This window comes from Dromaius novaehollandiae, chromosome 3 (assembly GCF_036370855.1).
Source record: "Dromaius novaehollandiae isolate bDroNov1 chromosome 3, bDroNov1.hap1, whole genome shotgun sequence".
In the NCBI taxonomy this organism is placed as follows: Eukaryota; Metazoa; Chordata; class Aves; order Casuariiformes; family Dromaiidae; genus Dromaius; species Dromaius novaehollandiae.
Genome location: NC_088100.1, coordinates 55,713,895 through 55,728,566, shown reverse-complemented (window position 1 = coordinate 55,728,566; position 14,672 = coordinate 55,713,895). Strand labels below are relative to the sequence as shown.

General features: G+C 42.3%; 1 protein-coding gene across 2 annotated transcripts in view; it reads left to right on the top strand.

The window, feature by feature from the left end:
• Positions 1–14,672, top strand: part of CEP85L (centrosomal protein 85 like) — a 142,492-nt gene that overhangs the window by 16,615 nt on the left and 111,205 nt on the right. The window contains exon 1 of one of the 2 annotated variants that reach the window (XM_026123513.2): positions 4,586–4,984. The exons of the other annotated variant lie outside the window; for it this stretch is intronic. Within the exon in view, the coding sequence (XP_025979298.1) occupies positions 4,930–4,984 (55 nt within the window). The 5' untranslated portion in view covers positions 4,586–4,929. Of the gene's footprint in view, positions 1–4,585; positions 4,985–14,672 lie in introns of those variants that run through there. 2 annotated transcript variants of the gene reach the window in all.

The following is a 14,672-nucleotide window of genomic DNA, read 5'->3' as shown; positions in this document are numbered from 1 at the left end:
ATACGTTAGTGAGCCCCCCAAGGCTAGGGGAAGGAGCTAGCTGCTCCGGTCCAAGCTGTCTGGCTCTGAAATGTGGTAGGAGTCAACCCTGGACACTGAAGAAAACCGAAGGTCTGCCTGAGGCCCGTAGGGTTTTATATTTTCTGTCTGCATCCCCTCCCAAATCACTTACATTTCCCCTTCTTGAACACTGCCTTTTGGAGAGGAGGTGATGGAGATGAGGGGAGGTGGAAGTGCAGGACTAAACTTTCCTCTTGAGAAAAAGACCACTGGGAAATTCCTCATTATCTTTACAAGTTAGTAGTTAGATGTCATTGAACTCCACATCTTACATGTGTTCTTTTTCCTGTGGTATCAGAGTCCTAAGAGTAATTGAGTTGATGACATGTGAATTGTTATTTTAAATGTCTTACACATTTTAAAATCATATGACAAAAAAAAAAAAAAAAATTTTCCCCCTGCCTATCGGTAATGAACCATGTAAAATCCCTGTGTCTCAAGGGTTTTCAAGCAACCACATACATAAACTAAAATATTTTCAGGCTGTGATTCTTAGGTGAAAATCTGATCCTGAGACTTGGAATGTTAAGAAGAATCTGAAATTTTGAGAGGCTTGTAATAAATCACAGATATGGTAACAATATTCATGCCTTGTGGTATAAATTGTTACTAAAAATGCATGGCAAAGCAGAATCAAATATATATCAATTTGTATTCATTTGTGAAGGACATGCACTCTAATTGGCTTGTAGAAAAGGCAAAAATAAAACCATTGCATACACCAAGTTATTTCATGATGCCTGCTTTGCACATAGTAGCTGACGCTGTTATTAATGCTATACAACACATGCAACATACTTTTAGTAGAGCGTTTCAGTCTTTTATAGGCTAGTCTGTTCCTACCAGCAGGGATGCAGTTTATTAGGTAAACTAATTTGTTTTTAGTTATAATCCTGCCCAATAGAGTTTAACATCCCACTTTGTAACGTACATAATATTTTTTGCAAAGCAGGGGAAATTGCCCTAAGGCTTCTTAAAGGTTGCTTAGACTTCATTAGGGCAGAGCGTTCAACTGAAAAGTTGTGGGTGGAGAAAATGAATTTTGTACTTAGTGAAATAACTCAATAACTGAAAACTTGTCATTTAATTTCAAAGTCATTTACAGTATAGATGTGCTTGCAGAACTGCTGCTCTTGCTTTTTGATGGAATGCATGCATGCTTGATGTCTTAAGTAGATGGTAGAAATAGTCTGCATTGTCTTAGAATGGTATTTAGCTATTTAGCATTGGTTTGTTTTTTAAAATAATCTCTTTAATTCTATTAAATGTGAGAGCAAGTGTGTAGAATGAATATAAAATACATTACTGGCTTTAATCAAAGAAAAAAGGTGATTTCACAGGTTATGCTTCAGCTTAATTCCATTTAGAGTATTATAGTTTTATTCATGAAAAAAAAAAAGTGATTTCTGAACCCAAAAATAAATCACAAAACTTTGGCCAAGATGTGCTGCAATTGACAGTAATGAAACAGCATCTGCTTAGTTCCAAGGCTTTGCTATTACTTTCCATTGTTATTTTTTCTTTCTTGTTCCTGCCAAGTGGGTAGAGTTTGTGTCACAAAATCATGAGGAAGGAGGTGGGGAAAGGGCTGTTCAGACAATGAGAACTTGAGTCCATTCACTGTCTGGAGCATCGCCTTTCACAACCACTGCCCTGGGATGCAGGCTGTTTCCACTTATCCTTGACTTATGTGTAAGGTTACATCATCTTTCCCCTGTACCACGCTACTGTTTACTGTATCGTCAACTTTATACCTCTCTCGAGATGGGCAATACTGGAACGCAGGTTGCTGTACTCCTTATCAACACAAGAGATTTAAAGGGTAATAAGCTAATGCAATTCATCCTGGTGCAGGTGTGCAGAGGGACAAATGGCAGTGAAATGGAGCCGAGCCAATCCTCCCCATTAGCTCTGCGCAGCTGGGCCTTGCAGATGGGAGGACACAGACTTGTGAAAAGATGGGGAGGCTCAGGATGTCCTCAGGGTCCGTTGCATTTACACACTGAGATCCATGTGCGAGTAAGCGCTTGCCTCAGTAGCATGAAATAGCACAAACTTGTCTTTGCAGGAGGTCTGGTCCAATTAGCATAGCTTTTTAAAGAGGCTTTTGAGAAGGTGAAATAAATACTGGTCCCTGTCTAGAACTGTGGATATAAGCAGAGTACAGATGCAAAACATTGTTGCAGAGTGAATAAAGTATTAACAAGCTAAATCTATTTCTAGAGTAAAGGCTTCAGTTTGGCCCAATTTCCGAGAGAGACTCTCGGATTATTTGTAGTGAAAAAGCATTACTTATTACATTCAGTTACTATAAAAATAACTTAAAATCCAATATAAAGGATGAACATGTCTCAGGTTCTGTTACGTGACTGCTTTAATACAAGCACATGAAGTGTATTTTCCTTTTTGCCCTGAGCAGTTACATTCTAAAAGTACAGATGCGCCAGCTCGGACACCTTGAAAGACACGGAGCTGCTGAGTCAACTCCCGCATGCAACCTTATTGGAAGCGATTTGGCCAGACTAACCGATTATTTTCTAACACCCTGATTTTGTCCTTCAAATTTGTTTTTTCCTCTGGGTCTTGTTCCTGGGTAGACAAGAAATATATAGGAAACTGTAAACTTTCATGAACAGGAATACTAACATACATAAAAGCATTGCAGATAATATATTATGAGATGAAAGAACTATTGTCACAGCTTTTCCAGGCATGCTTCTCTCTGGTGTCATGATATGCCTTTGGATATGCCTTGCAGCTGCGTTATATTTTAGCGTCACAAACTCCAGAGCTCAGCAGTGATGAGGTAACTTTTTAATCCACTTGATGCCTTCCAACATACTCAGTTTCCTAGAGGCCCACTGTATCCTCGTGTGAATATACTAAGTACACATGCTCATCCAAAGTTGAGCAAACTCACCAAAAGAGGATGCGACAAGAATTAACATTCTGTTAAGGCAAGCATACAGACAAGTGCTTTAAGGAGGTCTTGAAGAAAGATGTTTATGTATTTCTTGGTCTCAAGCGGTTTGCAAGACACATCAGCTTTTTTTCCTCCGTTTTTGTATTCATACTTGCTTACCATGCTCTTGCTAACATTCTTCAGTATTGAGGCTGGAGTCAGGGTAGGAAGGCTGATCATTTTTATTGTGAAGTTCTCAAAGATCATTCTCATTGGCCTGCCTGTAACACAGGACTTGTGGCTCTTCAAAAATGCAATAAATGCTATCATTCAGAGGACCTCTGGCAAAATCCTGAAAGTTTTGATAGGATCTTCTGGAGCAGACATGCATCAGCTTTAGTATTGGGTTTTTTTAATCTAGTATTTACTCTGTTTCTGAAGCCTGTGCTTCTAGAAATCTTTCTAAAAAAGTATCCAGTAACTGTTATGCTCCATGGTTAAAGTGAGCTGGTGAGGAATGTGTGTCATATCAGCACTTCATTGACTTTATATGGATGAGAAAGAAGATGAAATAACAATACATATTTGTACATGCTCATTCCAGTATTTTTAAGCCTCTTGTTTACTGTGTACATTATGAATACCTAAGTATAAACAGATTTGTGCTAAAATCTAACACACAATAATTTTCCAAAGAGATGCAAGCTATTTTGTGATTATCAACTACTAATTAAAAATGCATTGGTCAGCAGGATGTAATTTGAACACAAACTTTATTTACCGTGTTTCCATATGAGAACAACTTACAACTGCCCCTGCTTCGCCTCACCTCTCTAGACTGTCACGTCCATCGTTCTGTGCAACGTTGTCTGAAAGGCTTGATTTTTTTTTGTCGGGGTTGCGGTGGGTTTTGTAATTTTGGGATGGTTACACTAAAGTTAGGACCTAAGTATTTCCTCTGTGTCTTTATGTTTTTATTTATTGTTGATGTTTTTGTGGATGGCTGATAGGGTAAGCTTGTCCAGAAGGTAGTTTATAAAGGGGACCCTTGGGCTACAGTTGCAAACCGACAACAGCAACAACATGAAAGCTGCTGTTGTGGAACTACCTCGCCAAGTATTCGGAGGCGGCTTGGGCGGGAAGCCTCTTACAGCTTTTGAATTACGGCTGACGGGAATATTTTGTTTCCCATCCTGTGGCTTAAACTTTGTTTATTATGAGACCTAGAATCCTTCGGTGGAACTGACTGTTCAGATGAAAGTCGTGACCCTTCTTTCTTTCCACTTCTTTTTCCTCCTAAAGAAGGAGGCGGTGACCCCCAGGCTCTCGCTTCCCTGCGCCGTGGCTGCTCGCGCTCACCCGTGCGCTGCCCCCGAGGGGGCTGGGCTCTCCCTGCTTTAACGGGTCACATCCCCACGCCGCCGCCAGCCGGCCCCGCCTGCGCCTTTTTCGGCCCGCGATCTGCCAGCAGCAGCGGCCGGCAAGAGCAAGTTCCCGAATTAGAGGCGGATGGCATCGCCTCGGCGGCGGCCTCGGCGGCGGCGGGGCGCTGGCAGAGGGCGCCTCCCCCCCCCGCCGTGGGCCGGGTTATGTAAGCGTCTCGCCCCCGAGCGGCACCAGCATCTGCTGGGCTCCCGCCCCTGTCCCCGCCCCGCTCCCAGCGCCCGAGAGGGAGGCGGCGGCGGCGGCGGCAGTAGCGGCGGCGGCGCCGGAATAAAGCAAGTTTTGTCTCCTGCGAGGGGGCGGCGGGGTCTCGCCGCCCTCCCTGCGCCCGGCCCGGCACCATGGCTGCGCCACCCCGGCGGCCGCGGGCCGCCGCGGCCCCCCACTAGCCTCCCCCGGCAGCGGCCGCGGCCGCCTCCGCCGGCCATCCGGGCTGCGGCCGCCGCTCCCTGTCCGCTCGGCGCGGCGCGGAGGAGAGCGCGCAGCTCCGGCCGCCCCTGCGCCGCGGAGGGCGGCGCGGCACCATGTGGGGCGGGCTGCACCCCGAGCTCAGCGGCGGCTTGCGCAGCTACAAGGCGGGTAAGGAGCCCTCGGCCGCGTCCCCTCCCCCTGCGCGGCGCCCTTCCTCCCCGCCGGCGCTGCTCAGGCGGGAGCCTCGCTCTCCCCCTCGGAGCCCCCTCCTAAGCCCGGGCCGCTCTCCGCGGGCGGAGGGGTCGCTACCGCGCGGCGCCCTGAGGGGACGTGGCGGGGGAGGCGGCCCGGCCCGGGCGCCGCCGGGGCCGCGCGAGTGCCGCTAGGCTGCGGCTGCCCTTGGGGCTGGCCATCGTAATCCAGAATAATCTCTTTTTCTTTTCTCTCTCTCCCCCGCCCTAATCTGCGGCTAAATCTCCCCCGAAGGAGGAGCGGGGCCGGCACATGGCGGGTCCCGGCCGGGGGCGCCGGAGTTGCGCGGGGCTTCCCTCCTCCGCGGCGGTGCCGCCGCGGCCGCTTCGCACCTTGTGGTGCGGCACCTGGGTGGCCGAGATCCCGCGCAACCGCTGCTTCCTGCGCCTTCCCTTTTATTTCCCTCTCTTTTTTCTTCCTGTTTGGTTTCGTTGGCGTAGCCTTGGGCAGGGGGTCCGACCAGCAGGCACGCTTCCCTCTGCGTGTGCTTTTTTGGTTTAGTTTTAGACCGCAACAGATTTCGGTGGCCTGAGAGTTTGCCCACCTCTCGCTTCTCGCCTCGTTTTTCTGCCCATCCCTGGCCTGGCCAAGCTCTGGCTCCTGCAGTTTGGCAGGGAGATGTATTTCTGAATTTTATGCTCGGAGTTAGGTTCTCGCAGGGAAGATGGCACTTACAGACAGGGTAATTTTCAGCCATAAAGGCTGTCCAATCTGGCATCTCCTCAGTAGGAGAATAAAATAAGTGGATTGATTGCAGAGAGATACAAGCATCACTTTTGCCCAGGTAAGACCAGGTGCTATTTTTTGTGGTGCCTTTTTCAAGATTTGTAAGTTTTATGAACTAAATTCACCTGCTTTACTGTGGCATAGTTCCTGGGAATATTTTGTGATCTCAACTTACCAAAGTAGTAGATCACTGCGAAAGTCTCTGGTTTGGCTGCGCAGTTACCAGTGCAAAGTAGTGCTGTTGGAATAAATCTGTTGTGCTTTTTCAGAAACTCGGATTAATGTTTTAATTTTGGAATCGCAAAATAATGACTGCGTGGTGTGTATGCAGTTAGACGATATTTAAATGGAAGGATTGTTTTGCTCTAGGCTGACAGGGTTTTTCTTGCAGATACAAGAGCTGCTAAGACACTCTCAGCTGCTGCCTGAGTCTCCACAAACAGTCTAATGTTCCTTTCCTATAATGTGAAAGAAGACATTGTTCCTTTTTTCTTTACTATTATTAAGTTATTAATTTCTATTTTTACCCATGTAAAGTTTGCCTGGCTGAAATAGCTTTGGTTTTTTTTTTCGTTTGTTTTTTATTGTAACTCATCAGTGTTTTGCAGGAAGCATTAACTTTGTGTTACCACTCGCAAAGATGTTGGATATTTTGATGCACAGGTTTTAGTGAATTTGATGGAAACTACAGGAGGTGGAATGTTTGATTCCTGATTATTTATGTTTGAAGCAGAAATATTAGAATGTTATATATACACATGTGCACAGACATGCACACAATGGTCGTTGCATTCACTATCTTCAGACTGTTGTGGAGATTGATGCTCATTTTTACTTTTGCTTCACAAAACTTTGGATTGGGCCATTCATTACTCTCTTTGTTTTGTTTGGGGTCAAATCAAGTGTTCTGGTACTATGTTGAATTTGTCAGCAATTCTAATTCAGTCTATTGCTGGATGCCTGTTACTTCTGCTCATTTGCTGGAATTTATTTCTCAAAATTGGCAGTAAGATTTGAGATATTATTTTGTGTATTGTTTTTCTTTCTCCCCCTATCCCTCCTTCCCTTTAAATACTCAGAGTGAATAAGTTTAAAACACATTTATCTATATGAATTAGATTGAAGAAGTACTGTCAAGTAGCAAAACTCTTATAGATTAACATTCAATTTGAGATAAGATAGACAAACAGAAGCTAGTGGTTGATTAGAAAGCAAGTAGATAAAGATGAAGTTTAACCTTGAGATTTGATTTCTGTATTATAAATTCCAACATAGTAGTCCCTTTCTTCACCCGTCTTTATTTTGAAATAGTCAAGTTGCTGAGTGTTTCCCTATGCACCACACTGCTCTAAACAAGAGGAAGGGAATAGGCTGCATACAAATGTTCTGATGAAAGGGAAACCAAGTATCTTTGCTGTTACTATCAGTTTAGATTTTCTTTTATTTTCTTTTTTGGAATAGAAGTTGTCCATGGGAAAAGAATTTTGTCACAGGAGAGTGGTGACCTACTAGGAAGCAGAAGTCGAAGCATTTATTTTTGAAGCTCGAGGTATTTGACTTCTGACAAAATATGTTTAATTATGTAACAGCAGGTGGCTGATACAGATGCTAATTGCTTTGTCTTTTAAATATTGGTACAATTAATGACTATTTGTTCTTGCTAAACTGGGTTTATTCGTGACAAGCATCATAGTTTGCTAGTCATATTAGTCATTCATAGATACGGATGTTTTTCAGCACAGTACATAGGTGGCTAATAGTCTGTCTTGTTTTTGTTGAAAATCTCACATTTCACAAGCCTAGGTGCCTACTGAAGAATTCTGTAACTACTTATATTGGTGAATTATCAGATTTTCATTGATAAATGCAAATTCTTCTTCTTTTTATTTATTTATTTTTTAGCCTTCTTGGGGAGTATCTTGCCTATTGCAGTTTCTCATTTGTGGCCTTAATTTTTTATCTTCTCTTGTTGCTTCCAAATTTTTCTCCCTTTTCAGTTTTATAGGGTATGTCCTCTGAAAAGATGCGCTGTTTTGTGTGCAAACCAGTGAGATTTTTTTTTTTTTAGGTGGGTGGCTGTTATTTAACCAGTGTATTTAATGATGGATTTTGTTGGTTATACAAAACAAATTCAGCCCCAGATAGTCTTAATATCTATCTTCAAAAATGAAATTACTATTTTTGGGATGTATGTGATTGACTTACTGTCTTCTTGTAACATTCAACGGTTGATGAAAACCCTGCAGAACAGTACGTAACTGTTGTCTTTGTGGAGGGATAAACTATGCTGCAGCAGTTTAAATAGCTGTGGTGAAGGGCATGCAGGGTTTCAAGCCCCTTGCTTCTCCATCTAGACTATCCTTTGAAGGGTGCTGTTGGTTAATAACTCTTTTAAGGCTGTGAAAGCATTCATCTAGCCGTGTTGTTCCTCTGGGGGATGCAGGCAGGCACTTAGGCTGTGTGTATGCAAATACACCTGTGGAAAGTGAAACAAACAGTCGTTAAAATGAAATAGCAAGTACTTACTACTTTGAGTGAACTGCACCACCTTTGGTCAAACTTCCCTTCAGTGACCAAAACTGCCGCTACTTGGCTGTTACTGAAATACGGGTGATGTTGGCTATTTAGGTGACAAAAGTAAGATTTGATAAGAAAGTCAAAAAATGAGATGGGGTGCTCGAGAGGGCGGGATTGATGTTCTGTGAAAATTGTCAGGCTTGTCTCTTGGCTCGTAGAAACCTGGGGATGCCACTTGTCCATAGGGCACAACCCAGGAACAAGCTTGGGCCTTCTGAGAGCGAGTGCGACCCAGGCGAGCATCACAATCGAGACGAGCAAGGCCGCACAGCGCGGGGCTTGTTGCCCGCTGCCGGCCAGCACCACGGCATTTGTAGGCACCTTCGTAACACAGCAGTGGAGGGGTGGGGGGTGGGGGGGACCAGGCTCCAATGGTTTAATTTCTGTAGCAAGCGTTAGTGGTCCGGTCCTGGAAATCTGCAGGTGAAGACGTGATAGTCCTCTTGACCTCCAAGAAGGCAGGCTTATCTTTGCAGGCTAGGCGATAAATGGTGAGTTAGTGTCGCCATGGATGCACTTCAAACAGTTTGTTTACCAGTAATAAATGTGTATATATATAGTACATTGTAAATATTGATTACCTGAGCTTAAAAATTTAGCATTCCAGTTACAAGACCAGATGCTAGAATGGATTTGCTATCCTTCACAGACCATGATGAAGTGAAATGGTAATCTGTGTTTGAATGGTAGTTGATAGGAGTTACTTATATCCCTTCAAAAAAATGTCTTTTTCTCTTTTCCTTCTCTCCAGGCAAGTAATTTTTAATTATATAGTATCTGTTCATTTAATGCATATGAAACATGGATGTCTTGACTGTTTAGCTACAAATAAGTGGTAGATTTTTCAAACTGTAAAGATACAGGAGTGCATTACGTTGTTCTTGGGGTTAGCAGAACTTCTGATCTCTTGCATAGCAGCTGTATGATAAAGGTTTACTGACTGAACTATAGATTTCTGGTTTCTGCAGTTGTATGTTTTTTAAAATTTTGATTAGAGAGTAGTGATTAACTTAGTTCTACAGAAGAAGTTATACAGTAACAGGTGGCCCTGAGCCATCTTAGGAGATGGTGGTTAGGGAAGAGCTGTTTTGGGTAAGAGAAACTGTAGTTTCTCAGAATAACAGTTAGGATTTATGTCCACGAACTATTTTTTTGTTACAGTTAAAATTATTTATGCTAAAACTTTAGCAACAGGCATTTAGTAACTTTTAAAGGACCTGTGCCTTTCAAAGTGTGGAGAAATTGTCAAATATAGTAACAAGGCATGCTGGTAGGAAGAGCAGTTGAAAGCCTCCCAGATCAAACAGTTCTTGAATGAATTGAGGTTGTAGCAGGAGATGGTCATTCCCTGTTGCTGTAAGCAAAGCCTGTTTGTTGTAGACATGTTAGTTAAGGGAAAGAGGGAGCACACGTGTGTTCAGTGTCAGCTGTTCTGCCTTCCATATTCTTTGGATGCTTTTTTATCATATAACTTGCCTGATGTTTAGTAGTGGAATAGTTAAACTAATTGTCAATTCATGTGCTCTTCATTTTTGGCTAACAAAGTGCCAATTACTCAGTTCTAGCTTTGTTATCTGATGTGTCTTGAAATTTTAAACTGATGATAAAACAGACTCACTGTGATTGTAGTTATCTTTAAAATATGTATCTGCTATGTGATTGAGAAAGAGGCTTTCTCATTGACTTCTGGGGAAGAAAGCCTTTTTGTTTTGAATATTTCTTTTAGTAGACCTGGAATAATACTGTAAGTAGTCCTGACATTTATTTCTGCTAACACTAATGAAAGCATGGAAAGATATATTGAAGTATACTAAGGTTCTTATTTCTGTCATAGACTCCCATTTTGGAGTTTCTTGCTGTCCAGGAAGAGTTGAGGAGATTCAAAATGTGTACACTGGATACTACAGACCACTAGAGGTGTATGGTGGGAGATGAGGAGAAGGCAAATGATGGAATAACTTGCACAGATATGCTCACAAGTATGCTTAGGTTTACATTACTGCTGACTCTTCTGTCATTCATCCTGAACTTGCTGACTCCCATGGAACTATCTGTGAGTCTGGTAATGTTCTCCAGGTCAAAACATCTGGCTTTGCTGTCCTGGGCTTGAACATTCTCCTGACCGCACAGCTGTGCTCAAGTGAGTTATTCGTCCACAGCCAGCTGTGTCACTAGTGGCACTGTGTCTTTCCAGTCTGATTCCCCAGTGGTCTTTGCTGGCATTGAAGTATTGAATGGCCACCGTAAAAGGAGGCGGAAATGCAAATGAAGGAAGGGCAAGTGCTGAGAATTTTTTTCCTACAGGGTGTAATAGTTCCTGGTAACGTGAGAAAATGCAAAGGATAAACACTTCCCTTTGCCTGAAAGAGTTGTATGTGTATGAATTGCAGGGCATGATTTCATCTTGCAGCTAAGATAATCTAATGGGTAGCTGCCCCTCTGGGAACTTCAGCTCTCACATCCTTACTGCTTCCCATGTGTCAACTCTGGCACTCGTTCAACCTTATGGCAAGCTGATTTGGGGAGCTAGGCCAGCAGAATACTAATGCTAAATAAAGAATAAAAAGGCGTTTACAGTTGTCTGACCCCAGTGTGAGCCATTGCAGCGGAAAGTGTCTGCACTGGTGGCAGGTGGGTGCAGAATACCTGGTGTCAGATGGGCTAGTTGTTAAGTCTGCTAACAGACCGTGGAAAAATCTAGCAGAGTCTTCTTCACCACTGCAGTACTGCTGATGACTTCAGGAACTACGTATTTAATCTTCAGACTTAGCTGTGAAGGCCAAGGAAGACTGAGAGAGGATCAGGAAAAAGTGATGCTAATTCCACTGGACAGTGCAGCTTCTGCCTATTAGTGGACTAACATACAGACTGAAACTGGCCCAGGATAATGGATGATGGCAAGAGAGACAGGGCAAGATGATCTCAAACAGTCTTTGCCGAGGAAGGAGAGTGTAGTAACTAAGATGCAGCTAGTGTCACAACCAAAGGAAAAGTCGTACTGAATAGTTTTTGATTAAAATACCTGAAAAAGGCTTACAAATGAGAATATTCAAACTTTCAGCTTCCTAATATGTTAAGAGACCCATGGTGTGGTATTCAGACAAGAGACATTCTTGAAACATTCTCGAATCCTGCTGGAGTGAGGTCTGAGATTCCTTATAAGGTATCCTTATGTTTCTAATGTCTGCTTTATTCCTTTTGTAGCATAGTTTCCAGATGGTGTGGAAAGTTGCAACTTTCTAAAATGTTCAGATTAAATAAGGCTTTATTTCAAGTCCTTCTTTCTTTAAAAATTGGTATCTCCTCCTGAATGCCTACTCTGCAGCAGTTACTCGTGTATGTTGGCAATTCTGAACCTTTTCAGATTCTCTTACAGTGGTGAGTTAATGCATGAGGCTTCATACAAAAATTCTGTGACTAATACTGATGAGAAGTTGGATGGTTCTGTGGGTAAGGAGAAAACAAACTAGGGGTATAGTGACCTAACTAGAAACACTAAAAGGCATTGAAAATACCATTATTTACTACTTTATCACTTTTGCTAGAGCTTTTATGGAAAATGAAGCTAACAGCTGTGATCTTAATCTCTTTCTGTTCTTCATCATCCTAAATACTGTATTGATTAAACAGGGGCAGTAGAATGGTCATAATGATAGGTTTTGCATCAAATTTGATTGCAGTTTTGTAGATGGAAACAGATTGCAGTTTTTGGCTGGAAGTATCCTAGGTAGGGTGGGTGGGATAAAGTGTGAGGAATATATATATTTAATACTGCTCTTTCTTTCTTTAAATTTCAGAGTGTTCTCCTTGCTTATATTGACTAGGTTTTGGTGGGAAGAAGAACTCTTAAACAGAGAGAAACTAAGCTTAGAGGGAAGTTGTTCCCTGTGGCATAAGCATTGTAAGAAAAATCTCTTAATGACTCAAGTGAAGCCAGGATTTCATGCTTTTAACCCAAATGTGACAATGTGGGAACTCCCTTATGTGTTGTACATGCTTCTATAAGAGATATTTTAATATAGCCTGAAGGCTCTGTCTGTCTCTGGTCCATCCATATTAAAGTAGATTCTGTGGTGCACATCTAATACACATTAGACCTCTCTGAAAAATCATGGAAAAATTCTGTCACTGTTATGTTTGAGCAAAATGTTTCAGTGATATGATTTTTTTAAGTGTCTGTCTTCACCTTTTATTGTATCAAGGATGTATTTAGATCTGATTACAAGGAGAAGGGAGATGTTAATGCTGTTTTTTGAAAAAATCAGGATGCTAGAGTCCTTTATTTGATCCGTTTGGTAAGTGTGGGAACTGCATAAAACCACTGAAGATTTTTTACTTGTTGTAGCAGCTGTGATTACATCACTTTCCCCCATGTATAGACAAGATGGAATTAGCTGTTTAAACAGAAAGAGGGAGGAGAAAGCTAATTCTAGAAGAAAAATGTTGGAATGAGAAGAATTTGGAGAAAAACTTACCTGATTGCAATTTTGAACCACTGATAAAGCTAAACCCAAAGAGGGGGTTAAATATAGATGCTAATTTGGGATCATCGGCATTTTTTTTAATAGGAAGAGGATTCAGCTGTTCACCTGCAATGTACAACTTCTTAACAGACTCCAGGAGGAGCTGACTCCATGTCCTGAGGGCTTGCTGTTCGAAGTTTGTATTACCTTTAAGCATAAATTAATGTATTTATTTTCCTAGACATTTCCCTCTCTGCATTGTAAGTGGTGAACTTCCCACGTTTAAAAGGTAGGCTTTCCGCCTGCAATTACTGTACGGAAGTGAATGGAAGCTAAGGACGTCATTTTGTGTTTCTCTGGGGTGAATAGTGCAGTGAGTACGAAGACAAAGAGGCGAGCCAGCATAGCAGGCATGAAGTAATATATGTAGTCTGTGCGCCAAACCTGAAATGAGAAACATCTGTAGTTTTTATTTTGAAGCTCTGCTTTATGCAAATAGGCTTTATCTGGAAGAGGAAAACTCACAGGAGTGCTATCAGCAGTGGAACTGAATCCCTGGTTCTGCTGCTGTCAGTGATGAGAGCAACCCTCTGACTTCACTGGCAGTGGTAGCAATTTTATTGCTGGGTTGATATTAAATGAATGCAGTTAAGTGGTATCTGTATAGAAGTTTATAAAGTGTGTTATGTATTTGAGTCATTGTTTTGCATCCTTTATGGACTGGAAACCTGAGAGGTTGAGTCCTGGAGTGGTGTACATACTGTGTCAAGCTGAGGTTTTTGCTATGTTTTTAGCTAGCAGGATGCTGTGTTGAACACAGCTTTCTGCTAGTTGAACAGATTTTGTTCTTCACAGTGAAGCCAGCAGAAAGCAAGGTATGTTTATGCCTATCTTGCTGCAGTTCAGAATCTGCATCTTAATGTTCAATTTGACAGTAGGGATAAGCCTATTCATTAGCGAGCTGCTGCTGGCTATCAGAAGTGATCGTGTGCATTCCCACTCCCTCCTTGGCACAGCTTCTAGTCTGGCCCCTTGCTGGGCCAATTTAGGAAATGAAATTAGCAGAAGGTTTTTTTGTAAGTGGGGGTAGTTTTGTGTCTGAACCACTTTCTGTGGGGTTGGAGTGGTAATGCTTGTGCAAGGAAAGCAGCGGTAACACATGGCTGGGAAAGGCGACCAGCCTTCATATAGCAGCTACCCATTATATCCGATTAGCTGTAATGTCAAACAGCATTGTCAGCTCACACACTGTTTTTGTTGGTGGCATAAACTAATCAGCTGGACTTTGATGGAAAGGCAGAGATGGGCATCTCTTGCTCTCTGTTGACTCTTGCACCCTTGCATAGATTTAGCAGAGAGTGAGCTACATAATTATGTCTTTAACTGCTATGGCAAGATTCTCTAAAGCTCATCTGTCAAATTGCCTAATTTATTTTTCTTAGCTCTGCTCCTTCCTTCTAGATTGGATACTTGCCTGCATCAGAGACCTCGTAACTTGTTGGCACAGTATTGCGCAGTGCCATATGCATTTATAAAGTCATAGAAATCTCTGCCTTGAGCTAGCGCTTCATTGAAAACAAAGCCAAAACATTATATTTGTAACTCGTGAGAGCTCAAAGTGATATACTATTTTGTATGTACAACAAAGTTTTTAGAGTTATAATTATCTGTGAAGAGGGATTGTACAGTTAGCCATTTCTGTGGAAAAAAAGTTTAACTTTATTAAGGAATTCTAGAGACAAAATAAAACTAGAGATTTAATGACACAATCCAATTAAAATTTAGCTCCTACAAGAAATTAGAGCATGAGTTTATACTCCTTAAAATACCACCCTAAT